We start from the raw sequence: 27,901 nt of genomic DNA on the forward strand, positions 1-27,901 counted from the left end.
TTTTATTTTTGTTTAATACTGTTTAATAGTTTCTCATTACACAAAAACTAGGCAGGGGCATATGATAAGGTGAGGAAGGCACTGGATCGGAAAAAACATTTTGTATTTGTCTAAGAAATAATGGCAAGAAGGATAGAAATAAACCTAGATTCCGATAATCAGCCTGCGGTAAAAGACCAGGTTAACTTAACACACCCTCAAAGTTAGGCTGAAAATAAAGCTGAAAACATATCATATTTTATTCTTTGTTAATGAAAGTACCCAGAATAATAAGTCAAACAAGAACCAAATACAGACAATGCCATATACTTTATATATGCTTTTTGATATTATCATGGATTAAAATAACTATTATGGTACGAATTAGCATATATTCTACAGCTGTAAAGACAATGGCTGGTTTGGTGGTTTGAAGTTGATTGTGGTTCTAACCTGGAAACACTAACAGTCTATCATTAGATATACATAAACCACATTACATCTCATCTTTACCTAATTGTCACATGCTACATCATCACAAGACTGTTGAAGACTTTGAGTACTCATTCTTGTTGGGTCAGCAGTAGTCAGTAACAATCCTCAAATCAATGGAATGAACATTTAAAGGGAGACAAATATTGTGTATTGTATATTTGTATAGGTTCTTTCAAGTGTTCACTATTGTAACTCCCTTCTTATATATCATAATAGAGATCACTTTTTAATATAATGATAGTGTTGTATCTAATGATGTCCTTATAAATGATGTTTTCAAAGGACCTCTATTTTGCATCACACCAGAGAAGGAAAGGTATTACTAATAGTAATTTTATTCTGTAACATATTTTTTCACAGAAAGAAACTCAAGCTACATTGGTAATTTACATATTTATTTTGTTATGTAAATCATATTTATAAGTGCTATTTACACAGAGAAGTGATTCTTTGTAAATTGTAAATACATTGCTGTTTTTTCTCTTTGTGTTGATTGCATGTCTTTGTATCCGACCTAAAAGAAAAGACACATTACATATACTACAAGCTAAATATTGCTGTGAAGTCTTGTTATTATTATTATTATTATTATTATTATTATTATTATTATTATATTATAGATAGAAGTATTTGTAAGAGCAGAAGTTGTAGTAGAATATAGGCATCAGTAGTATTTGCACATTCTCCATTCTTCCATGACTTGCAGGAGGTAAGGTCAGCCGCTACCTCAGGCTCCACACAGTGTTTTACCCCACTGATAACTATCATCATCTGATAATAGATATAAGGCTTAGTGTATACAAAGTCAGCTAAAGGTTTTTCAACAATTTATATTTTAGCAGCTTTGCAAAAGATCGGGGGGGAAAAATGTGGCTAATTTCAAGAAGTAGTTGAGGTGAAAACGAGAAATATTGGCTTTTATTTAGAAAATAATTACCCATAACTAACTGGTCATATGAAACTTCAAATAACTGTTCTACAATACATTCAAATGTCTTATATAATAACTTGCTAAAGCAATCCCTGCTTTGACATATCCCATCAGCGCTTTTACATAACAGTTACAAAATCTGCACTGTTAATAAGGTGACTTTTATATGTCAACTAATATGTTACAACAATCTTGTGACCCCTATAGCTGTGTCTTCTGTTTACCGCACTCACTATTTTTATGAAGAATTTATTTTGATTAAAATGTGGGTTTTAATGACCTATTCACACATGCACTCACATGTCAATGAAAGGCACTTCCCTAACCATCACAAGTAATTTGGGCTCATAATCCTCTAATGTGCCAAACATATGACTGAAAGATAATTAAGATCCAAGGAAGAGACGACATTTCAACACGACTGTCAGAATGGGGAAACACATAGAAAACCTGTTGATATCAAGGCAACAGTACACCCCAGCACGTGCACTCCGCTCTGCATCAACAAAACGGCTCGCTGCACCCTCGCTGCGAACGGGACCCAAGTTCCCATCAGCAAAAACACGTGGGTTTGCTGAAACTCATCTCTTTCGACTCCACTTAGAGCGATAGAACTATTAACAAAGCACTTATATACTAATAAAAGACTGGCTTACCTAAAGCCAGTTGAGTAGCACTTGAAATGTTTTTGCTCTATGAAACCTGATGTACTTATATGATTCTGTTTTCTTCAAGTTTGTATTTTGTTGGTCGAACGCACTTATTGTAAGTCGCTTTGGATAAAAGCGTCAGCTAAATGCAATGTAATGTAATGTAACAGCTGTACTGTTATCAATGGATTATCTGTTTAATGACTATTTCAAACGTAATGGATAATGGATCCATTAGGTTTCCTTTGCAATATAATCACTTCAGAAACAAAACAACATAGCAAAATCGTAAAATGAAAATATACAAGTACATGCACTGCCTCAATCAAGTGTAATAAATTGTAGGGTTAGGGTAAGGAGGATAGGAGGCAAATACAAGTTTCATGCTGTTGTAGTTAGCAGTAGAATTGATATAAAGTCAGTCATCTCTCCTGTCTCTCCATGACTATCATCAATGTATCTTTTCACAAAGAAATCGAGGACAAGAATGTGTTAAGGTTGGATTAGAAATGAATTTCTCTTCCTGTAGACCTGTATCAAGACAAGCACAAGATGGGACACTGGCCATTGGGGTCTTATCGATGGATTTTGTAGTTTGGACAGGCTAATTGGGCATAACAAAACATGACATATCGGTCACTGTACTAACAGGAAGTGTTGTTTTTTTATATTCTAGCACCTTTGAAAGGTAACATCTTTTTGTATTATTTTGTATTTGAAATGGTCATCCTCCAACAAGAAATCTGAATACCACACAACTGATAGCAAATTAGTGGAAAAGGATTGAGCTGTAATAAACTAGACTTCACATGCTGTTAAAATGAATATTTTCACCTTGCACACTGTAACTCAAAAATCCCAGCATACTAATATCACAGGTTGGCGTATTTTAAGTAACTACTAATTTATTTCCACTTCCCTCTCACATGCATCGCTCAAATCTGCCAGCACTTGTACATAATCATCCTTCTGGCCCTGTATGTAATTTTTGCCTCTAATGGGAGTCTTAGCCTCACTCCCTGTCATTACACTGCGCATAAATGCCAGTTTCTTTCTGAGGGTGCTCTGACTCAGCCTCCCTGGGTGCTCCCTAGAAATACGACTCCCATACTGCCTGCCACATGTAGCCTCCCACCCTTCTGTGGAATATAGACCCCCTATTTATAGAGCTGGCGGGGCCTGTAACCCTGGTCTCGGCACAAACTTTCATTTAAACAACTCCTTGAGTGCGCACTGACACACACAGCAGGAAGAGGGTGTGTGTTTGTGTGCGCAAGAAAGAGTGGGAGACTAAATCCAAGAGGGAAAAGGATACAGAAACAGCAAGACAAAGAGCAAGAGACAGAGCCAACAGTTTGAGTTATTTGGACGGGCAGTTGGGGGCCTACTGTGAACAATGTACAAGGACTGAGTTGCAGAGTAATGGAACTTGACTGACAGGACAACAAACCAGTCCACCTGTCCAGCACTGCCGGCTATTGTTGGAAGATTGATCACTGTATACGACTTTTAGAGGACCTTCGACACTTTGAACTTTTCATACACTGGACAATTTGGGGATTGAAGAGAGCACGCAAGGAAAAACCACGATTTCTGAGGACAAACACTACAGCTTTGAGTAAGAACCGGAGCAAATTCGTCATTATAACATAAACTGTATAAAAGCACTGATTCCAGTGTTATATGATTTACAGAAATAATATTCTGTATTCATAATGTATAGGCTTGTGCAGCCAATAAAAGACATTCAGATCTTAGATAATCTTATGTTAAGGTCTCAATAAATATCCTTTACGTTTACTGTGAAAACTTCTACATAACAGTGTATAGTTGTGTCTTGATGTTAAGCACACTACTGTAATTACAAAGCAAGCTTAGGCGAACATTACAGACATTTATAATTAAGGACCATCTATAAAAAGGCAACCAAGGAAAGGGTGAAGTCTGTGCCCAACAAAAAAAGAGTGGGCCACAAGGACAGCACGTCAAGAATCTCACCAAGAAAAACAGCTGCTTCTGGGAGCCTCGACACACAAGATGGATTCTAATGGAGGACATTACCTCAACAAAGAAGCTGTGCTGTCACCTTTAGGTATATCCCGAATGTGCCAGCTGCTCCTCGGTTGCACCATAATGGCCCTTGTCTCCCACAGCGCAGGCTACAGCGCCAGCTATGGACAATTTTGCATGTTTGTGTGGTGCTTCTGCTTTGCTGTCACACTGGTTGTGTTCACCCTGGATATCACACGGCTCCACGCATGCATGCCTATTTCCTGGGATAACTTCACCGTGGCCTTTGCCATGCTGGCAACACTCATGTATATCACTGCCTCCGTGGTCTACCCTGTTTACTTCCTCCAAACAGAGTGCCCTGATGAAAGCTGTGAGGTTCAATTCTACCGCATTGCTGTCACTGTCTGCTCCAGTGTCTGCTGCTTCCCCTACGGTGCTGAGGTTTTCCTAACTCGAGCAAAGACGGGAGCCGTGGTGGGTTACATGGCTACTGTTTCCGGTCTACTCAAGGTGGTCCAGGGTTTTGTGGCCTGTATCATTTTCGGGGCCCTGGCCAATGACAGTGAGTACACCCTCCACATTGCCACTCAGTACTGTGTGGTGGTGTACAGCCTGTGCTTCACTATTACTGTCATAGTAGTGGGAGTGACAGTTTCCGGTAAGACCTCTGCCCTGCGGTTCCCCTTTGACCGGTTTGTGATCGTTTACACCTTCTTCGCTGTGATGCTTTACCTCAGCACTGCCCTCATCTGGCCCATCTTCAGCTTTGACAGGAAGTACGGCACCTCAACTCGTCCTGAGGATTGCCCACGTGGAGAATGTCCCTGGGACAGTAAACTCGTTGTGGCTGTGTTCACCAACGTAAACATGATCCTTTATTTTGTTGACCTTGTTTACTCCCAGAGGATTCGCTTCGTCTCCAGCTCTGCTGTCTGAACCTAAAGACTCTCCTAAAGACTATAGACTCAAAAACCACATCCACCTTGCTCTCCTCATTCAAGTGTCTGTGAAGGACTCAATCCCTTGGATCCATAGATCTATGCTACCGTATCTATGTGGAATTTTTTATCAGTATTAATTAAACTGCCTATAGGCAGCAAAATTAACAGTATTATCCTATTCTAACAACAAATAAAGGCTTTTCCCAAGGTTCAGCAGTGACTTACCAGGAAGACCAGGTGCGCCGACGATCTAATCGTAGCAACTTTGTTCAAAGAGGATTCGGGGAAGTTTGTCCAGTTTTGCACCAAATACATCCCTCTGCTCCAGATTCCTTTGCTGGTTGCAAACAGGAAGGACCTACGGGTGTGTTCAGAGTACAGAGGCTGAACCATAAATGTCTGTATGACTCAAATGAAGGAAGATATATCTTACAAATAGCATAGGCTAAGTTTACAGTATGCACTGAACATAGCTTTTGGTTCAGCTTTTTGACCATTGTGTTGTATCTTGTCCCACAGTTTGTCATCATACACTGCATGCAATGCAAAAGTTGAAGGTCATCAGGCTTTCCTGTCTTCGGCTGAATGTTAAATGTATCTGATACATGATTTTTTGAAAACAAGACTTTAACAGCAGTATTACATTTTATTTGAATTGAGAAAGCACATGCAACGGTTCGATATCTCTTATTTTGCTATATTTCTGATAGATAATGTTTCATATTTAATAAAATATCTAAAAGTATGTTTTGTTGGTCATTTTATTTCTTTGCCCTTTGCTGTATGAGTAAGGTTATGTTTTGATATGTGAACCTTCACTTTCACTTTCAACAACTCTTCCTAAACAGTGACATGATTATTAGCAAGGGTTCAAATCAAAATCAAAATTGGTAGTTATGTTGATTGTTAAAGCAGTAATGATTCAAAGTCTGAGTAGGCTAAATGAAATGAACATATTTCAATATTAAATAGCACACCAGAGTAATTTATAAATATGTTAAACTGAATGGTGTATGTAGATTACAGTGTTAGAAAACATGCTTCTCAGAAATATTGTCCCTTGTCCATTCACATAGGAAGGAATTCCGTTCTCTGCATCGGTGGGTTTGGGTTTTGTTGACATAAAATTAATGGACAAGACAAAATGTAAAATGTTCAGGCACTGAAGAGTAACGCAAACATGTTATTTACTCCGGGGTGTTAACTAGGCGACTTCGGTCAGACTACTTGTCTGTCTCCTTGAAAGTGTTAGTTCTTTACCGTGACATGCCTTTCAAAATGTCCCACAGTAGATGATAGTTTATTTTATTACCTACCGGCATACTCAACAACCTTTCTCACCCTGGCGAAACCTGACGCAGCTAAGCTTTCGGGTTTTTAAGAACCCGCCTCAAAGTGACTACCAACAACTCTGTGATTGGTCAGAGGCGCTACGTATTGCCTAAACGTGCATGCTCATTGGCTTATTAACTTGTCAGTCAAATATACCTCAACAGGTACAGTAGAGCGCGACACAGATGAGCCACGTTGACAGAGTACAGATTTTAGGTGTTTCTGTTAAAAGGTTGCTTTATTTGTCGGTCTGTCGGTCAACTTCGCGGCGACTTCAGGATATATTTGTAAGTTTACCTACTGTATAACAATATGGCTGCTGTGTATTCATAAATGTCGTTCGCTTCGCTTAATACGGAAGTAGGGGTTTGTTTACTACTACAGCACAACGTACGTGGCTGTCAGAAGGATATAGGCTGCACACCATTTGTTAGACCTCGTCGTTATCACCTGTCTATGTTGAGAGATAATTAATTCATCCATAAAGTTTTGCTCTGAACACACACAGGTACAATGAGTGTGGGTTTCATTGGAGCAGGCCAGCTGACCCACGCTCTGGTCAGAGGCTTCTCAGCTGCAGGTGAGTTTAAAATATACTTTACCATGTTTGTATTTTAAAGATTGCACTTGTGTTGTTAGTGTATGTTGATTGCAATCAGACACTGAAATGATTTTTTGGACATTTTGTCCACTTTAAGGCGTGATTGCCACCCACAGAATCACAGCCAGTTCCCCAGACACAGATCTCCCCACAGTACTGGCCCTAAGGGTAGGTAGACAATTAAGAATCAATACTTTGGTAAATCAACAATTCTGTTAATTTATGCATGTGTTTTTGAGATGGAAAACATTCCTTTACTTGCATTTTATAATGTCCAACAAAGTAGAAACGTGTATCTTTTTTTTTACAGAAATTGGGTGTCAATTTCACAACAAGCAACAAAGAGACAGTGAGCAAGACCGATGTTATCTTCCTGGCCGTGAAGCCCCACATCATCCCTTTTGTACTGGATGAGATAGGACCAGACATTGAAGATCGTCATCTTATTGTGTCCTGTGCGGCAGGTGTCACCATCAGCTCTATAGAGAAGGCAAGTCAAAGCCATCTGCATCCACGTGTTACAAACTGTAAATAGTCAAACTTGATATCATTTACAATATATATATATTATGTATATTCACTCAATATTTCATTATACATATGAAACATATCTTGGATAATGCCCATTATTGCATGTACAAATATTACTTGTATGAACATAAAGGTGATGTGGTTTGTATACAGCATACACCTGAAAAAGTCAAATAACTATGTACTTTACAGCTATAGTATAGATCAGGGATGGGCAACTTGGATGGTTGTGGGGGCCACATAATGTATGTACTGGCCACCAGGGGGCCGCAGGTTCACTTGGAATACACACACACACATTCCATGTATTGTATGTAATTATTAACAAATATACTACGTCTAACATCTTCATTGACATTTTACAATCTTTCAGGGAACATCCTAATTCTAATAAAATATCACATATCAGTTCACATAAATGTTATTTGATTTTTGCAAGTGGCATGTTTGTATTGAACAGGTTATTTAACAGTGGAATACAACTATTGGAAAGCACGGAAAATGTGTGTGCATTAAGATGACATAAACATGAATTCATGAACACTAACCCAGACATTAGTTGTCTAACTTGAACCTAAGATACAATAAGGGGAATGTCAACACAGGTACCTGTCAACCCGCACTCTGCTGTTCCTCAGCGCCGCTTCGCCTCCCGCTGAAATTATGAATGAAAAGCGTATAGTAATCATAGATAACACGGCAGGGTCCGTGCCAGTTTTTTTCCATCTGATTTCAAATAAACAAAGTCTTGGTTTTTAGAATATTAAACTTGTTTTCGCCAAATTCAGATGATAAATACAACTTTTAAGCTTGTGAAGGCATGATTACAAGCGGTAACTTAACGTCACAGCAGGCATTACAACAGCCGGTGTTTCTTGTGAGTGTTTCCCCGGGAAACGCGTCACAGATTATTTTGCGGTATTTGGCTGCCGAACGCATGCGGCCCCCGGGCCGCCATTTGCCCATCCCTGGTATAGATGATGGCTAAAGCTTGTAAAATGTTGGTTATTTCGTTTTTTTACCACAAGGCTCTCCCTGTATTTCTGCTCTCATACGCTGCAGACCCTCAGGCAGCACAATCACATGCTGTAACATGACAGTAGTTAGCTGCTTGAACCCTAAACACCCATGCCTGCAAGCCTTTGTACTGAATTCTGAATTATTGCTCTGATCTGATTTTGTTGAAAGGCTGTTCACATTGTTTTTTTGTAAACATAACCAATTCGAGTCAGAGCAGAGGCTGGTGGAATTGTGACGTAATCAGTTTCATTGAAACCGATTGACAGATCTGTCATTACCACTACCTCTGCAAAAGACAACAAAAGAATGGTGACAAAAGTTGATCGAAAGTAAAATAAAAGTCTCATGAGTTCCCACATACAGTAGATTGTCAGACTGAGGTTGCTTTGCAAAATATCAGACCTGTATCTAGTTTAGGACCACATATAATCATCTGCATTGTGCATAGCCAAAGATATGTTGTCTTTAAAATGATATTATATGGCATAACAAAGCAAATGAAATGTCAACTACTTTGATTGACTATTAACATTTTACTTTTACTAAGAGGAGTGCAAATGATCCTATCAGCGCCATTTTCCCTATATTTTCAGGACAATTTATTCAGTACATTGTTTTCCCCTACAGAAGCTGCAGCTGTATCGCGCTTTTCCCAAGGTAATGCGGTGCATGACAAACACTCCGGTGGTGGTGCGTGAGGGGGCCACCGTGTACGCCACAGGCACCCATGCAAAAGTAGAGGATGGACAGCTTCTGGAGCTGCTGATGGCCAGTGTGGGATACTGCACTGAGGTAGAGGAGGACCTGATCGATGCCGTCACCGGTCTCAGCGGCAGTGGTCCTGCTTACGTGAGTCATTTATATAATGTTCAGCGTGTTTTTCAATGTTGCTTGATCATTTGTAATCACATGCTACTGTGGGGATTTTCCACAGTATTGAGTATGTAAGTCACTTTGGATTTAAAGCATCTAACAAGTGACATGTAATGTAATGAGAAGTTTAATAACTATGCAACTTGCAGGCATTTACGGCTGTAGATGCTCTTGCTGATGGTGGAGTGAAAATGGGCCTTCCCAGGAGACTGGCTGTACGCCTCGGAGCCCAAGCCTTGCTGGTATTACTTTTATTTATCTTTTAACACATGTATGTGTTACATGTACATTTCCTTGTATGGTATTTGATTCCTTTTAGAATGTTACTATTGGGGTGGTTTAAATGATGTTTTCCAAGCTTTGCTGTGATGTATTCATATACAAATGTCTCCGTCTTAATTCACTCTGGTACATTTTCAGTTTAATTGTATTGGTACAATCTATAAATCAAGATTCAGCTTTGACAGGTGTTGACCTCAGTCTGTCTCGGTTGGCTATGGACACAGTATGAATATATAAGTTGGATATGACATCAATGGTGTGTTAGTCTAATGTGCATCTTGTTGTGTTTCTTTCAAGGGGGCTGCTAAAATGCTGTTAGACTCAGATCAACACCCTGGCCAGCTCAAGGACAATGTGTGTTCACCAGGGGGCGCCACCATCCACGCCCTGCACGTCATGGAGAGTGGTGGCTTCCGCAGCCTCCTTATCAACGCTGTAGAGGCATCCTGTGTTAGGACTAGGTAAGTTGATAAGGAAAGAGGGAGACAAACAAAATAACAAATCATATTTCCTGTCACGGGGATACAGAACAAATGCTTTTAAGTTAATTGTCATATTCAAATGACCAAAGGGTGATATATTGTATAACTTAGACCGTAAATGGAGCTATATTAAGCATTAAATAATGTTATGGCGAGAGTTTGTCCTTTTCATAGTTACCTAGTGATGAGATTATTATTATTAGGCTACTATACTATGATTTGCTAAATATGTATGTTTCTTACTATCTTGTAAATATATTGTCTTTTCCTGCCCTTCTCTAAAAGGGAACTTCAGTTTTTGGCCGACCAAGAGAAAATCTCCTCAGCTGCCATTAAGAAGACAACTCTGGACCAAGTGTTGCAGCAGCCAGGATTGATTCCAGAGGGTGTCGAAGTCAAATCTCATGGGATCAGTATGTTCCACAACAGTAAGCCCAGGACCAGAAAGAAGTGATTTATTGTCAAGCTTTGAAACAGTACATTTGATATGCTCTGCATTTTATGCTGTGAATTAACCACTACTGGCAGATGTTGTGGGAACAAAAGATAACCTTTGGGTTATGTTTTTATAATAAAACATCAATATTTGGGATGATGCTGTAAAAACTGTTAGCTATATTTCTTTCTCTAATTAAATAATGTTCCTTTGTCAGGCGTGGAGACTAGCCTATAATAGCTGTTGCAATATCTGTTGTTACTATGGCTTGAACAAATTCAGTCAGGCGTTGCTGGTGTTAGTTGGCCAAGTTAGTTTTACTAAATAACAATGTCTTTCAGTGGTATGCAGTAAATCAGTGAGCCCTTATTCCCTGAAAGTGCAATTACAAATACACGTGTATTCATGCAATCTCACAATTACTTTGTTATAAAAAAAATGTACATTGCATATCAAACCTTTATTTAATCAGATTGGTCCCTTGAGATCATAGATCTCTTTTTCAACGGAGACCTGCAGCATATAGGTTCCACATGAAACATAAAACAATAAAGGACATCATATATTATGATGAAATGAAACTGTGAGATTGTATGGTTTTATTAATAAAAAACAAAAACAAATAGTAATTGTGTGGTTATTTGAGTGCCATTGGCTCGTGTTAGATACAGTGAAAGCCAACAATAGTTTTTACCAGTTTATACAGTCATTAGAAGCTCCTATGTACCAAAAGGTGGTATATTTTTGGTTAAAATATGTTCTTCTTGTGCGGAAAGAAGATCCTTCATGAATGAAGGCACGTGACCAAACACGATGACGTCTGGCTTCAATACAAGAGAAAGGAATCAACAAGGAGAGCACGAGCTGGCATTTGGAAGCGCTGCCGCTTCTGTCAGTGAACCCGACATTTAACTGTCTCTAATGTTTGCTCACCGCCGTGACGGTGTAAGAAGAGGTCCCTGACGGAAACAACTTAAGAAAGCGTAATTTTTAAGTCAGGTGGGTGTGTAAACCAAACCGAGTCGGTGTTGTTATGCTGAGTGTGCATGCCTTCGCCTCGCCGCTGACAAGCTGGCCGCGGCTAGCTGTAGGGTTAGCATACCTAGCTTCTTCTATCTCTCCTGGTCAAGTTTGCCCGATTCATTCCAGCCTTGGTTTTTCAAAATACGAGCGCCCGTACTATTCAAGAGGTTTAACACACGTGTTCTCACAAGTGTTGGCTTTATTTTGAAACCTACAACCGGAAGTGTGTGTGTAGCCGATGGGAACTGAACGGTTCGGGCTCCTACTATGCTGAGATGGCAGCTCGTAATCTGTTTTACACACATGAGCAGCGAATAAAACATGTCAAAAATATTTTCTTTTTATATAGATTTATGGCCGACTGTTTGGAGGTAAAACGGTGATTGTGTCGATTATTGAATGGCTCGTGGTGCTGTGTTGCTACTGTTATAGTAGAAAGGCTGAACACGGGGATTTCCTCGCCTGCTTGTTTTGTAGGCGGGGAGTTGTTTGCCACTTTCACAAGCAGGCGTAGAGAGGTTGCAGACAGCCGTGGAATGTCAAAAACGGTGCAACTAGGTTTCCTTTGTGATAAACAGTTTGGTGTCCACTGTATCACAGCGCTTCTTGCTGGTTTGTCAACTCATGCGCTTCTCGCTGTTCAAACCTGCTGCTTCATCACCTCGTTGTGAAGAGAAGCGAGAGCCAGCCGAGGCAGCGGGTTAGCCGGATCAGGTTGGTGTTCAATATTTCTCCTCATGTTATTCCTGTCAAACGTGAATGTGATTGACAAATATGTGCATTGTGGTGTGCTTTCGTGCAGCTTTTGAAATGCTTGCATGTTTAAATATTCTAGGAAATGCTTCCAAACCATCGTTTCCGATTGAATGGGTTCACCTGAAGTGACTATTCATTAAACCACTGGTTACATTGTAACAATGGCAATGGCAAACCCGCCGTCCTTGGCTTTATTACCACAGCCAGGCAGTTAACCACATTGATGCTTTAATGTCAAAGGCAACAAACAAGCAGCGGTATTCTTTTATCGTGCTGAATCATCATATTGATGTATTTAGACGTTCTCAGAATCCACCCCGAAATATGGCACCACCGGACAAAGGTCTGCTCGGTGGATAAGGGTCGATGTTTATCACCAAGCCGCCGTTATTAAAGAGATGGATCGAAAGGGTGCTAATCTGTCGTGCAACTCAGTCATCAAGCCATGAGCATCAAGTGATGACCATCATGCATTTATCAATAGCCTCATCTACATTCAGTTCCGAATGTGCATTTTATTGCAGTGCTGTCATGATGTACTTCAACAAGTCAGGGTGCGAGTACATTTATATTAAGTGCTTAGATGTCAACTGCGATGTCAAATCCATCTAAAGAAATGCATGATAAGCAATATATTATGCCTGTGTTGTTATAATGGAGTCCCGCAATAAGTGACTGTTTAATTTGGGTCATGTGTAATCATGGGAAGTTTATAAAAGAACACCTAATGTAGGCAGTATTTGAAATAAAATGCCGGTAGAAATCATTGAATGGGTCGTGTGCTTTTTTAATTTTTGTTATTGAATAGTTGAATTACGGGGTGCCAGCTTGCTTGTGATATTATTCAACGCAATATAACACTTAATTCCTTTTATTTTTGGTTGGCAGATGCTCTTGTTTCCCTGTGTGTGACATGATGAAATGTGCTGCCTATTAGAGTGCACGCTTATGGAGGGCAGGTGATGAATTATCCATGGCGAATCTCTGTGCAATTGGAAAAGTCACCTTGGAAACTGTTGCGCATATATAGGCAGGGCTAAACAGATAGAAGTTGCCCATTCTTGCTCAGATATCCAACTTGTTTCATCATCTCTGTTCATGCAAGCAGGGCATTGAAGTGTGCTTAGCAGACAGGCCAGTCCAACATCGGAAGCTTGGCTTTGCAATAAAGCGTAATGCCTCTCTCTGCAGGTAACAGGAACAGATGAGGGCCCATATAAGAGCCCAATGGGGCTGACAATGCTGTGAGGATGGAGGCAGGGAGTGGTGGAGATCAGCTCTGAGATTTATCACCACTTGCATTGAGTTAGCCATGATACAATAAGGCTGGGTACCACAGAGGTGAACCGAGTGCACAACTCATACCCAGTGGCGTTGCTCAGACTGGGCAGGCGGTGGAGGGTGGAAGGGGATATTTGAGGTTGATGAAACACAAGGCAAGACTTTGCACAGAACACTGGCCACCAGCACCTCTGTATGGCCAACACAGCTGTGCCTTGGGAGCAGTTACGCCTATCCAGGACAATTAATAGCCTCCAGAAAGAAACACAAATGTGGGATTTGCCCACAAAAGCACTGCTTAAGCTGCACGGGGAAATGGGGATGCCTGGAAGCAAGGGAGAAAAAGATCAATATAGTTTCTTTCCCCCCTTTTTTTGCAATAGGGAGGGAGTGTTGGTGATGAAACCTCTTGCAAGTGTAGTGCAGATTATGATTGCTTAGCATTGCGATATGCCCGCTCCACTTCTCAAAGTAATACTTTCATCCAGTGTGAAAGTGTGTTTGATGATTTTCTGTTTGGAACTTGAGTTAGACTTGGCATGTTCATTACTGCTCTCTGTGTGTTCATTATTTAGATTAGCCAATATTGGACAGAAAAGCATAAGCGTGGAACTGCCTGCTGTTTCTCATGTAACCTACTTTTATCTCGGCTGATTAATGTTTGAGGCACATCAGTGGTGAACTGACATTAAAAACAAGTGATTTAACTATACATGTATTTGTGTAAGGGGCTATGTCAAAAAGAAAACGAGCCAGGGAAGAAGTTGTCAGGTTTCATGCCTTTCTGAGAATGGGAGAATGTTCTGATATGTTCTCGGCTGGATATGGATACGATTTTCTAAGGAGGTTAAAGATAGCAAGACCTTGTTCTAAGATAAGCAGTGTATAACCCACATTGGAAAGGAGCTCACGCAGATCATTAGACTAACATTAGTAGGCCTACTGTCTGTTTTGGTCAAAAGGTAACAGATCATTTGATTAAACAATGCTATACTTGCAAAAGGACACAGACACATTGGCATTATTCAAATGTTATAAATGAGGTATTTATTTGAAAAACATTTGAAAAACTACAAAAGAGAAGGGACACAAATGAAGTCAATACGAATCTCCCTGTGTAATGTCTATTGCTGAATACAACATGCCGTTATTAATTTATATATTTATTAACGATTTGTCTGAAGCGCCACAGATGGAGCAGGTTGAGGTTCAGTTTCTTGCTCAGGAAAAGATATTTCAGAATCAACTGTTGCGACCAAACTGGGTGCTTTGGGGATCAAACTTTTGACATAACTCAAAACAACAAAAGAATCTTCCTCTTTCTAACTATTTTGATATTTGACATCTGTTCCAGTATTCTTAGTTTGAGTTCAGGCTAAAATATGTGAGGAGCAAACAGTAGCATTACATCGACAATCTTTTATAGTTATAATTATTAGTACTGATGCATGATTAGTAAGTCAGACTGCATTCTACAGCGATGTCATTGTAAATTCTTTAATTTAGTTTTTTGGACAAAACGCATGGAGTGTGAGGCTCCATGAAATATCCTGTCGGCAGACCTCATCCATCACAAGCGGACATTTGAACTGAGTGGTGAGGATGTTATTAATAGAAATTAGCATCTTTGGTATTTCCAGGTAATAACTTTAGCTAAGTCAGTGGTTCCCAAACGGTGTGCCGCGGCACACTGGTGTGCCGTGAGGCAAGTCCGGGTGTGCCGTGGGATTTTGTGACAACCATACGTTATTATTGCAATATACAACTACATAAAAATAATTATTTTTTTATTTACTATATCAGTACTTTGTAGGTTTATATGTACGTAATCTGCGCGACTACATCTCCACCTGCAGTGCTGCATAAACATGGCTGAGTCAGCGATAACTCTCGAGGGGTGGAGGACGTATGCCCATTATTTTGAGTTCATCCGAAGAATAGACAGGAATGTGACGGTGAGGTGCAAACTGTGTCCAGGCCAGAAGCTGTTATCCACTGCTGTAAACACAACGTCAAACCTCAACAAGCACCTGCAAATAACACATGCTATGGTGGAGCTACCGCACACGCTATGTTTTTGTTTATATCACAGTCTGTTCTTCTTCTCTGTTTTCCGGTTGTTGCCTGTTTTGAATGACGAATACACACTACCGCCGCCTGCTGGTAAGGAGAGTTATTGCCACTCACGCATGCGCAGTTCGTACGTGCTCGGCTGAAGTCTTTGCGGTGTCTGGTTCCAGTGCAACACGCAGGAGAACACGCCGACGCAACAGAGTGAGCAGAGATAGACTGCGCAAAATATACAGATAGCAGGAGACAGAGGACAGCCATGGTCAGATAGGAAAACATTCAGGATGGAAACTGAACTAAAGAGAACATTTGAAACGTTAGCAGTCTGCGTGATCTGCCTGCAGGGAGGGGCGGGCCGGCCCTGCGAGTAAAGTAACGAGTTACTTTATGTAGAGAGTAACGAAGTAGTGTAATACTTAAGTAATATGTAATATATTACTTTTTTTTAGTAACGACTCTGCTGAAATGTTACATTTATAATTTGTAGTTCAGGACCATGGACAATGCAGCTTCCTTGCATTGACAGTTATCTGTGCTGAATTTCCTTTGTCTCATTTTTAATGTTGTGACCTGTCTGGTTTAAATGAGTGTGTTGCTGCTTTGATGAAGCCTAATTTGATAACGTTTCAAATTCATTTCTGAAATATTTCGTTACTAAATATTTCATGAGTAATATAGTTGTCTTTGTTACATTTTATTTGGCATTTGTAAATAATTATGCACATTTACAGATATTTTACATATGAGTGATAACACGTGTTATCAGGGCTATTTTGCACAATAGGTGTGCCTTGAGATTTTGACTTGTCCTTTGGTGTGCCTTGGGCACAAAAAGTTTGGGAACCACTGAGCTAAGTGACTGCATTGGAATCGAAGCACTCCACAGGAATGAAAGATGATTAATTTGTTATTCTTTTTGTTTGTTTTTTACACTGTGATGCTGCTAAGCTCTGTTGGTTTGATGGCCATAGCACACAATTGTTTTGAATGTAAGAGAATCCAGCTAAAATCCTAGCCGTTCAGTGGTACCAGTCTTCAGCGGGAATCATTTAGATTTGACTTTAAGTAGCATTAAAATGTGTTGAACTGCTCTAGTCTCTGAGTGCTGCAAAGACTGCCTGTTTGCTGTTAGCTCATTGCAAAATGCATTTAATATGTATGCAGCTAGTGTAGTAAAGCTCCTGGATATTTTTGCCAATGTGTGGGCAGCCTGAAACCCTTACTTCCTCTGCCAGTGCAAGGCCGCAGTATCAATTCTCTTCCTGTTTAATCAAGTCCTCCAGGCAGATAGTGGGAGGCCAATGAAGTCTCTCCTCCTGTCATACAGCTTGTACTGACAGAGCGGCTCGGAGAGTAAACAGCAACTGGGCTTGGAAATAGATTATGCATGTATCGAAAACATTGGTTAATGCAGACCAGTCTAACCCGAGTCATTTTAAATAAGCTTCACATTATCGGTGACTTCAGAACATACACAATCCCTTGAGGTGCTGTGATTCATCTTCTCACTTTAAACCACATGAACTGCCTGCAAATTCCAGACATGCATGCACCAACTGCTCGTGTGCACGGTAGAACATACTAGCCTCCATATGGGAGTTGTTCAGAGCCAGCGTTTTTCATAGGACTTCCTGTTAGGGTGTATGAATGTGGAATATTGTGCACATATTTACAGATATCTCACTTTCTCTGCTTTCCTCGTCTGATGTTTGTCTCCGTGGGACAACTCCAGATACTTTATACTTTGTGGTTAATATCAAAGAGAGCAATAATGACAAATGTCTTTGAAGTTAAGTGGACATCTGACATCAGATTTGGAACATGTTTGACAAGATAATTATCAGCCTAAAACTATTTGCAAAAAAAAAAGGAAACATTTTTGGATGGTTGAACAATTTGGCATTTTGGAGTTTTTGTGTTGTAAGGGTTGTTTACTTCTTTACATTGACTGATCACAAAACTAATATTTCAAACGTTAACAAAACCTTTACCCTGATCTTCGTTCAAATTCGAAACAGGTCTAGGTTAATAATACGTTCAATCATAAGCAGCCATTTCATTTGTCTCTCGTTGTATTATTCATTGTTCAGTCTGCATTTTTCAAATCTTCATTTATGGGGTAATTAATCCCTTCGTTTCAGAACACACTTTTCTCTTGCAATTTTAGTGTGTTTTGATAACAAAACATTCAGCATCTCTCTTGGCACCGAGCATGACGTTATTTTCCAGGTGACAACAATATCTGGAAAATATTCAGACTGTTGCTACCAACCACTTTACCCTTCCAATTATAGCCACACTGTGTTTGTTCTAAAAGACCAGTCCTTCAAAAAGGAGCATAAGATTTGAGCTAACTGCTATTTTAGTGATGCGCCGATCCTCCACTGGTCAAAACGATTGGCTTAGTATTTCCCCTCTACTACAAGCGTATCAGATTTCCCTCTGAAAGCTGCTGAATGATTTCCCCTCTCCCTCTTTTTGTCACTCTTATTTCACGCTCTGAATACTTAGCAGTTAATAGCTTCCCTCCCCTCTTCCCATCGTACCTATCTCTCACACACACACACACACACACACACACACACACACACACACACACACACACACACACACACACACACACACACACACACACACACACACACACACACACACACACACACACACACACACACACACACACACACACACACACACACACACTCTTTTTCCCCACACACAACTTTACACCAGTCTTCCCGTACTCTTCCAGAGCTATCAGAGGAGTCTGAGTTTTAATTTGCGGTTAAATGGCGCCCAACACATGCAGCTTGCTTGATAATTGACTTCACTCAGCTGAAGGGAGGAATGATTAGATCTGAATATCTAGACCATCTTTTCCACTCTGAATTACAAAGGAAGGAGTAAAAGGAGAGGCTCCGATCAGGCATGAAGTGTTGAGAATGTTGTGGAGCACAGGGTGAAAATGCGTTGAGCAGATCACTCCTGAAAGAACAAGTGAACAAATAATCTGAAAGTCTAAATAAATGAGCTAAAGCATGATGGGAACGTCCTTGGGAACATTTCTTTTATTTGTCATGCCCTTACCCCCTCGTGTGCTTGTCGGTATGTTCGTGGTTATCATCATTCCTGTGGAAAGTCCACGATAATGGAGCGGGAAGGCTACCTCCACTATTGATCCGAGAAACTGAATAGGTGATCATTCTGATTCCACATCCAGCTCTCTTCGTGTGTGTTTTGTTAATCCTCTTAGATGTTAGCAAAGACAATTAATAATACAAATCATCTAAAGCCTAATTTACATCTGGGCCGAAGCGTGTGACTGGACAGATCTTTACAAGTCTGGACTGGTCATGTCAGAGGAGGTACTTTGGGAGTGAAATGCATTATCTGGCGATCATATCCACAGAACTGAGTTTCCATTGTCGGATAGCGCCTCTGTTGTCCTGAAAACAAGCTTTCATCAGCATGCACCTCCACTGTCGAGTTGTATTCACTTCATTAGCAAGCTGCCAGTGCCAAGTCCTCAGACGCTTCTTTTCAAGAATCAATCATGACAACTTAAATGTAGATGTGCTTGTATGTCTTTGGTAATCTGTCCGTGTGTGTGTGGGTACATGTGCATGTGATTAGTTACGTGATATGCAATCCACTGTCATGTCTCAGTGAAGCCCGCGCCCCCCGTTAGTCCTCCCCAGCCGTGTTTAGTATTCACAGTGCAGGCGCTGTCGTAATCTGGATTCTGAGGCCGGTTGCTGGGGCTTTTTTGTTTGCTCTTATGGCCCTGATAATCTTGTTACACCGCTGTCAAGTGGAGCAGGCTCTCCCGGCAGCCCTGAACCACCATCAGTGCCACCTCCAGTACCAGAAATCAAACCCCCTCCCCCCTCATCACCCCCCAACCAGCCTACCGCCATTTTGAGACAGCCGTTGATGGAAGAGCCTTGGATGTATCCTTGAAGAATCACCTCCTGAGCATCTTTATTCAGCCTCCCACCCCCACCCCCGTCTCCCACCCCCACCTTAGGCGGCGGCGGAACGACAGTGATAAATATTCATCAGGGGACTCATGCTGTAGCCTCGGTTTCCCCTAAACAAAGGGTCCCCTAGCTAATGGTGTCCATCCTTGGCAGCCCCCCTGGAGAGATCCTGTGGAGGGGATGAGATCATTAAAGCATGACACGGGCTCAAGGCCGGACCTATCATGTCACATCAGCATTTATCCAACCAGAGCCCCCCGACCCCCCCCACCCCCTTAAGTCTCAACCTAAGCCGACCCCACCTTCGCTCGCTGCCCTCTATAGATTTAGACGAACACAGACAGCTTTTGAAGGTTGGCTGGGCTGCTCTCGTCGTGTTAGTTCAACTTCACAACTTCCTAATTGGCACCTTGGTTTTGGTCCTTGCTGAGATCAGTGTTTTTTTTTTTTACCTCAACTTGTTCTTCTCAAGCTCCTCCAAATGTGTCGAGCGTGCATTTTTTTTCACAAGGCTGTTTGCTCTCTCTTGCTTTCTTCTCACCCTCTCTTTCCATATCACTCTTTCTCTGTCCCTCTCTCTCTCTCTCTCTCTCTCACATCCCCTCCTTCTCTTTCTCTGGGTGACCACACTCAGCGATTTCTATTTCCTGTGGGTGTGATGTCTCTCCTCCACAAGCAATCAGCTCTGATTTGTCAGCGTTCTTCCAGGCGATTCATAGAAATTCAGCACGCACCTACAAAAGACGTCTGTGTCCCCGCTCCCTACCTCTACTGCCCCTGTGCTCCAAGCTGCGGCTCCTGCCTCACGCACCCTTTGCCAGACACTCACAAAAGACCTGAACTCATTTATAAAAGGAAACATGTGTGGAAGGAAGTAGAGTGTCCTTTAATTGCCACAATTAAGAGAGTGAACTTGTCAAATGAAGGGCATTCTGTGCAATCAAATTTAAGGCTGGGAAATATGGATTATAACTATCACAATATATTTGACCAAAAACCTAGGGTTGACCTTTTTCTGGTGCTTTAATAAAATATTTACACACAAGAGCTTTCAATACTATGGTATAGATATAATACATCAATAAGAGAAATTAGAAAATGTACTTTAACATGATGCTGCCTTTACAAGGAAAAGACAGCACATATGCCATAAGAAAATGATGATAACCAAACGCAACATCTAGTCTGAAATCACTATCATTTTCGTATTGATATATCACCCAGCCCTAAATCAGACAAGTGCTCATTGGGAAATTCCTCTATTGCGGTTTTCTTTTTTTTGGTGTTTTTTTCTCATCCCAATGTGTTTGTGTGAGTCTGCCTCTTTGTCTCAGTGAGGTATGACATGCCCGGTAGTGGAAGGGAGCAGCTGTGCGTTGGACCTTGTCTGTGTTGTGCTGCCATGCCCTGTCATTGGTAGCCGTCTGTCGGCGGCAGCCTGAGCTGGAGGGTTGCAGCCGGGCTCAATCATTCCACAGTGTCATATGGCGAGCTTTCAGCCATGCCAAGCCATGCCAAGCCATGCCTACTACGTTACCCTACACAGCTGTGGGACAGAATAGCCTCTTCAACCTGGACAATGTGCCATCTCTCTGCAATTTCAAGATTGCAAGTGTTTTTTGAACAATGTAGCATCTTGGCGGCTGAGGGGAAAATGATAGGCTTATATGAAATTTGGAAGAAGCAGCCTTTTTTGTTCTACTCTCATCCCGGGAAGCTATTAGTGGAGTACTTTCCTGTCTATTTGTCCATTATCTGTGCATCATCAGGCAGACCATTATCCCATTATGTTTTGCATCTGTGGTCCAAATGCTTACTGGAAATGAGTCACCACAAAGGCCGGTGAAAGGTAGGTGTTACTATCAGTGAGCTATTCATAGCCAGCCCCACATGGATGAAAGTATCGCATTTAAAAAGTCCTCCGCAGAACGCGAAAGGCTTTTTTCCTGTGGGCATTTGCAGCGAAAGCATCAAGAATGCGAGTCACAATCTGACCTCATGTTATGTCCCCAGCCTCTGTGATAGTGTCGTATTCAGGTCATTTTTAACAAGCGTCTGTCTCTGCCTGTTTGGCTCAGGTGACCGGTCCACCTGTAGCACCCTTTTGTTGCCATGGAAATATCCTGGCCGTCTTAGTGCACTTTAGAGCTACGACTCTTCTCTTTCTTCTCTTCTCGGCATACACATGAACACTATCTTAGTGACACAAGCACACACTCTTTTCAAGATTGTTTCCTTTGTTTTCTGTTTCGATGCTAAAAGGTTGTAAAGGCCCACATGCATTTGTTTATGTGCCTAGTACAAACACACACTGCTGGGCTGAGTACATCGGCTTACAGAGGCAATGTGCTGCCTGGGCTGACTGTGGTGGGTGCCGGTGTCGCTGACACAGCATTTTATGTGTGTAGTGTAAAGCACCCTGGGCCATGACTGTGTGTGTTTGTGTGTGTGCGCAGACTTATCCTGTGGCAGAGCGCACACAGTGGAAGCCCCCCCGCCTTCTGTCCGTCTTAATACCAGCAGGTTAGATTTCTGGTGTGCGCAGCTTTTCTTGGTGTTCCCTCAGTACAGACATGACACAATACACTGCAGTGCAGCCCTGTTGTTCTGCATGGTAACCAAGGCTCTGCAGTAGTTACAGCATATTCCCTTCTCATTGATTTATGGGGTTATTGTCGCACACTAGCCGAATGTAGACAGGTATGAGTGTATAGCTGCCACAGTAGATGAAAGCTTGCCTTGTGTCCCTCTGTGCTTTATGTTAGCTGAGCTAAACGGTAAAGTAGAAAGGCTGAATGCTTTGCTTTAATCCATCCACATCCTCTGCTGTTTCTTCTCTGAGAGGCTGCACTTAACAGAAGTGACTTCTCTTGAGTTTTGTTTATCCAAGAAAAACAGAAAAGGTGAATTGCTGCCAGACAACTAAATGTTATCCTCCTCCTGACTCGCCGCGCTGCTGGTGGAGTGCAGCGCAGTACTGAAGTGAGAGACCTGTGGTGGATTGGGAAATGCATACCACCAAGGTATTTGTTCATAGTGACAGGTGCAGTAATGGTCCACTCACTGAACGGACTTGGCATCACTTGAAAGGAAGTCCTTGACCCACTTTGTGCTTTGTGGTTTCAAAGGAGTTTGTCATGCTGTAGCCTCATTGTCTGAAAACACATTTGGTGCATTTCACAGAAATCTTCCTTCGAGGTCTTTCTCTTGTGATCGTTTTCTATATGCTGATATTGACTTTGCTTCCTTACAGACAAACCAGCAGTACAGGTGGACGCGGCTCTCGGGGCATGACTACCACAAATAAGGGAAACAAGGCCTTGAAGGTAAAAATCGCTTGACACCAAATGAAAACGGTGAAATGCAAATACTAAAACTAACGCTAACTAATCCCCGTCGGCAGGTGAAGCGGGAGCCAGGGGAAAATGGCACCACCCTGACAGACGACGAGCTGGTGACCATGTCGGTGCGGGAGCTTAACGCGCACCTACGGGGCCTGACGAAAGATGAAATCCTTCAGCTGAAGCAGCGGCGGCGCACCCTGAAGAACCGCGGCTACGCTGCCAGCTGCAGGGTGAAGAGGGTCACCCAGAAAGAAGAGCTGGAGAAGCAAAAGGGTCTGCTGCAACAGGAAGTGGACAAGCTTGCCTCAGAGAACGCCAGCATGAAGGTGGAGCTGGATGCTCTGCGTTCAAAGTATGAGGCCCTCCAGAGCTTTGCTAGGACTGTGGCCCGCAACCCTGTCATCTCAGCCAGGGGGCCCATGGCCTCCGTCATAGGGCCCCTCATCCCTGGTAAAGTAGCTGCCACCAGCGTCATCACCATCATCAAATCCAAAACACAGGCTAGGTCGTAGTAGCAGAAAGGGCGGGAGGAAGATCTTAAAACTAGTCAGTGCATTGTAACATGCCGCAGGATTACCTGTCTGTTGTAACCCTTGGCACTAACACTAACAATATGCTTCCCAAATTCACTCTGAAAGTATGACTCAGCCGTCTGCTCCCGTCAGCAGATATATTGTGCTTCAGAGTGACACAATCAAATTGTACGATTTAGGAAGAATGGAGACGTTTAATTGAAAAAGCAGATTGTGGTTACAGAAACTCAGTAATATTGGTTGGAAGAGGTACAAAGTCGATTGATCCAATTTAGACTGTTAATACATGTTGTATGTATAAGGTAATGCAAGTGTATTTAAGGCTGAGCTCTAAAGATGTTTCCGTCCTAAGAATTGGCCTTTTTAGAGTCTCACAACCAGTACAAATATATTGTTTAACTAACCCCTTGCCTGTTATTATGCACTGACTTATAGTTGGTTAAAAAACAATCGGTTACAAACTATTAGTGTGGATGCTACAGGTGTCGACATAACAGCCTGACTAACCCAAACTAGTAAATGAGTCAAAATTGTGATTTTGTCGCTCGTCTGTCAACAATATAAGCACGAAATAATGCTCCCAAATCTAGCATTCATTTCTGTTTATCTGTGACGGGCTTTAATGAACTTGTCATTATCAGTATGACTGGTAGATGCAATAATATATGTATGCACTGAAAATACAAAGAGGTCTTGCATATTTATGGTTTAGGAGAAACGTTTAGAAATGATCAGCAGTTCTTATTGTTCCAGAGCTGAGTGCCATTCCAATATGACAAGATTCTTCTTCTTCAATATCTGAAAACATGAATGTTATAACAGTAATATCCTCGTGTTTTGTGGAAAACAGTGAAATCCACGAACATTTTGAAACATCATTTTTGCTCATAGAGAGAATATGTTCAAGTTGTTTTGTTTTGAAAGATATATATTGCATTTTTTTTTGTAATTACTTGTTAACAGGGCCGTGAGATCTTTCCAAGAGAAAATCTTTACACAAGCTTTACTGTTTGAATTGTTAAGGTGTAGAAAACTTTGTCTAATGTTGAGTTCTTGGTTTTTATTACTAGGTAGATTACCTTCCATCGTTTCTAGAAATACAGATACAGAAAACATAAAAAAAAAAAATTCCTGTGACATCTTTTTTGCAATTGTACCGAAAGTGGCTTACTATTGAAGTCTGATAGCTTTTTTCTAGTGACTAGGCGCGTACTGTGGGGTAGCGCGTGATGTGATGTGTAAGTGACAAGTTGGCAGTGTCGTTCACTGTATAGATGTCAATGCTGTGCTATTTAAAACAAATCTGTAGAGCTAAACTAGGTGGTGTAAACAAGGTCAATTGTCTTTGTGCGTATTGGCATCTGTGATATCCTCCGCTTCCTTGGTGTTAGTTACAAATCATATTGTCATTAGAAGTTTACCACATTGAGCCATTTAAGACAGAATTGGGTGAAAAGGCATTATTGACTTTTTACTTTAAGCTTAACGTGATACTGTCATTGCAGAATCTGAATTATGGTTGCCCCTGGTGATGGATGCCCTCTAAAAACATGTCGGGAAGACTTTATGATCGTATCCATTCTAAATTGGTTTGAATTAGATTGTCGGGATATAAATAATAACCCTTTTTAAATGAAGCTTTTTAAAGTCTAAATGAAATGTGAAGTCAACAGTGTGGTTCCCCTCCACTTGTTAGACTATATTGATAAGGTTGCATCATTGAACTTAAACCTCCAAATGGTGCAGCATTACTTTTGTGAATTTACCCACTGGACTTTCAGATTAAAAGCGCTAGCTAGGGTTTGACTGAGGGTTTGTATGCACTAAGCTCCTGCTTGTTTTGCTCAGGACAAAACAGGTCACTCTAAAAAATGAACAAACTATTCTAGAAGAGATGTAGGGGATGGCAGCTCTGTTCATTTTTTCCCGCCCTTATTTTTATGTCATAAAGGGCTTCAATCCACACTCGGAAAGACACACAGCAAGACCACGTAGAATTACAATCATCAACTGCTGCCAGCAGCGCTCCTATTGTGCCAAGTGTCGCATCACTCTCCTCTGAAAAGGTATTTAACAGTGGAGTTAAACGAAAGTAGTAGAAACGTGAACAGTATGCACTTCATGGGGATCTCACTCTCACGCTGGTCCGAATGTCTTACAGTGTCGGCGAGGTGTTAATCTGCAGTCACTCAAAAACTACGCCTCAGCAAAACTCCTGGGTGCTGGTTCTACTGTCTGTGTGCAAGTATCCTATCCTCAAAACGCTTAGCTCTCTACATTGACTGGTTAACTGTGGGAAAATATATATCTGACTCTTGACATAGCCCAGTATCGATGTTGGCGTCCTTATTGCTGTGGCAGTCTTGTGGAGTGAATCTTTTTCGTGTCAAGTGTCTTTTAAGGTGTTCTAGCAACGCCGTCGACCAATCTCAATCTCCGCTAGAGATGACGACTCTCTTTCTCACACATACAGGTGTATAGTATGTAGCTACAGTAGGTAATAAAGACCATTGTGAAAAAGTGACCCTTAATATGCAACTCAGTGGAAAGGTGTGAAAGAGTAGATGTAAGAATAATCAATATTGTCAAAGTAACTATGGTCTGTTATTTAATAATTCTTGCTGTTTTGTATTTTTTTTTGTAAAATGTGTTTTTTTATTTCGCCCTCAGACTTTTGAAATGGAAGAGCAATTGGCCCTTGTTTGTAGTAGCTAACATTAAACAGTGTTTTAAAGGAATCGTGGGACCTTACTTTCTAATTTCTCTGGTCTAAAAGTGATTTACAGGATCTATGAATTGGACTTGGATATCTGACTGAAAGCTATTATATATTAATGTTTGTACACTGAGTGAAATTGTTACAATAGATTCTGTCACAAGGGCCTCTTGCAATATCGTATTTTCTTTGGTATGCGTGTGTGCGTGTGTGTTTTGTACATTTGAGGTTCCTCTGCTGCTACACCAGTCATTAATGCTCGTTGTTTGCTGTAGCATCATCCACAGCATTTCTGTTCTCATTATGTGTTGGGTGTGTTTTTTAAATTGATCTTAACACTGTAATTTATTCTGCAGATTTTATTTTTAATTGGTTATGGCTTTTTTTTCTTCTATTTTTTGTTTTGTTTTTGCAAGCAACAAGGTAGAGAGGAAAAATAACAGCACTTGTGTTGCAGATGAATTTAATAGCTCTTACCACATTGGCTTTTTTCATGAAATGATGCTTTGAAAACAGCCGACTGTGCAGGTTTCTTGCTCTTACTCCATGGAGTAGGACTGTTTCAAAGGTATAAGGATCTGACTAAAGCGTGTAATGCAAAGTAAATTATCTGTTTTTGTTATTTTTCTGTATGGGTTGTAATAAAATATTGCAGTACTTTGTATGCAAACAGACAATAGTTAATTGTAACTATTTATAAATTAAATTATTGTACTTTTTGCAATCTGTAGATAAGTACTATGTATTCATATATACAGTAACAACTGTGGATTTAAATGTGATTCTGAGGTGTCTAAGTTATTGATGTATATATTGTATGTTTGTTGATACAGCTTACTTTATTTTCTATAAGACCAATAAAATGTTTTGGAAAATGATTTTATGCCCTACTACTCTGTCTTTTGAGGCTTTTAAACACTGTTGAAATGGGGTTTTATCATATTCTGTGGCGTCATTGACCCAGTTTGAAACCAGTAAAAATAAACTAGTGGGGAAGGCTCTCTGCCGTCCAGGGTGGGTTTTAGAAGACAGCGATCATTTAGATGGCACGATTTCTTTTTCTGTGATCCAAAAAAAGCCATTGGGCGACCCACTTTGGCTAACCTCAGTGGACGTATTTTTGGCCCGACACGAGTAAAACATTAGAGTCATGAAGGATGTCTAGGTGTGCTTGTCCTAGATTGGGAGGTGTAGTGAGTTAGTCATCTGTGCTCCCTGTGGGCCTCCTAAACCCCCTCTGTCTCCTTGCACCTCATCAAACATCAGCAGCGTTTCAACCCCAGCACATTCAAAACACATCTCGAGAGAACACGGGGAGACAAAGAGACAGATGGCTGAAGATGAGCTAAATCTTACCCCTCCATCCTGCAGGGCAAGTCTAACCCCCAGTGCCTCTGCACCAATGCAGCGTGGTATTGTCCCCCCCCCCTTCTCCTAAATTGAAGTGGCTCCTACAAGTTTGTGTGACCTGTGCCTTAAAAACAGGCTCCTCTCCTCCTCTGGATGCCTGCCCCAGACAACCGGATGGCCTCTGAAGAGTTGATTAATTTGGTGGGTTGGGTTAAGGTAAGCTGGTGGGCAATCTAGGACAGCATTCTTCATCTTCACCCACTTCTGCAGCAGGTGCCTGGC

At 41.2% G+C, this 27,901-nt stretch overlaps 3 protein-coding genes across 4 annotated transcripts; all 3 read left to right on the plus strand.

Moving 5' to 3' along the window:
• Positions 1-3,260: 3,260 nt before the first annotated feature.
• LOC117450771 (myeloid-associated differentiation marker-like protein 2) lies at positions 3,261-5,754 on the plus strand. Its single transcript, XM_034088728.1, has one exon. The coding sequence runs from the start codon at positions 4,093-4,095 to the stop codon at positions 5,002-5,004; it is 912 nt and encodes a 303-aa protein (XP_033944619.1). The 5' UTR covers positions 3,261-4,092; the 3' UTR covers positions 5,005-5,754.
• Positions 5,755-6,492: 738 nt separating this feature from the next.
• Positions 6,493-11,191, plus strand: pycr1a (pyrroline-5-carboxylate reductase 1a). Its single transcript, XM_034089105.2, has 8 exons — positions 6,493-6,628; positions 6,850-6,921; positions 7,040-7,110; positions 7,253-7,432; positions 9,121-9,342; positions 9,516-9,608; positions 9,946-10,109; positions 10,416-11,191. The coding sequence occupies exons 2-8, from the start codon at positions 6,855-6,857 to the stop codon at positions 10,582-10,584; spliced, it is 966 nt and encodes a 321-aa protein (XP_033944996.1). The 5' UTR covers positions 6,493-6,628; positions 6,850-6,854; the 3' UTR covers positions 10,585-11,191.
• A 28-nt stretch (positions 11,192-11,219) lies between these two features.
• Positions 11,220-27,147, plus strand: LOC117451027 (transcription factor MafG). Of its 2 annotated transcripts, none has more exons than XM_034089106.2 (3): positions 11,220-11,565; positions 22,930-23,002; positions 23,080-27,147. In XM_034089106.2, exons 2-3 carry the CDS (start codon positions 22,967-22,969, stop codon positions 23,530-23,532), a joined length of 489 nt encoding a protein of 162 aa, XP_033944997.1. In that variant the 5' UTR covers positions 11,220-11,565; positions 22,930-22,966; the 3' UTR covers positions 23,533-27,147. The 2 variants fall into 2 exon arrangements, with proteins under 2 accessions (XP_033944997.1, XP_033944998.1); XM_034089107.1 differs by lacking the exon at positions 11,220-11,565 and adding an exon at positions 11,573-12,303.
• The last annotated feature ends 754 nt before the right edge of the window (positions 27,148-27,901 follow it).

This window comes from Pseudochaenichthys georgianus, chromosome 8, assembly GCF_902827115.2.
Source record: "Pseudochaenichthys georgianus chromosome 8, fPseGeo1.2, whole genome shotgun sequence".
Taxonomy (NCBI): Eukaryota; Metazoa; Chordata; class Actinopteri; order Perciformes; family Channichthyidae; genus Pseudochaenichthys; species Pseudochaenichthys georgianus.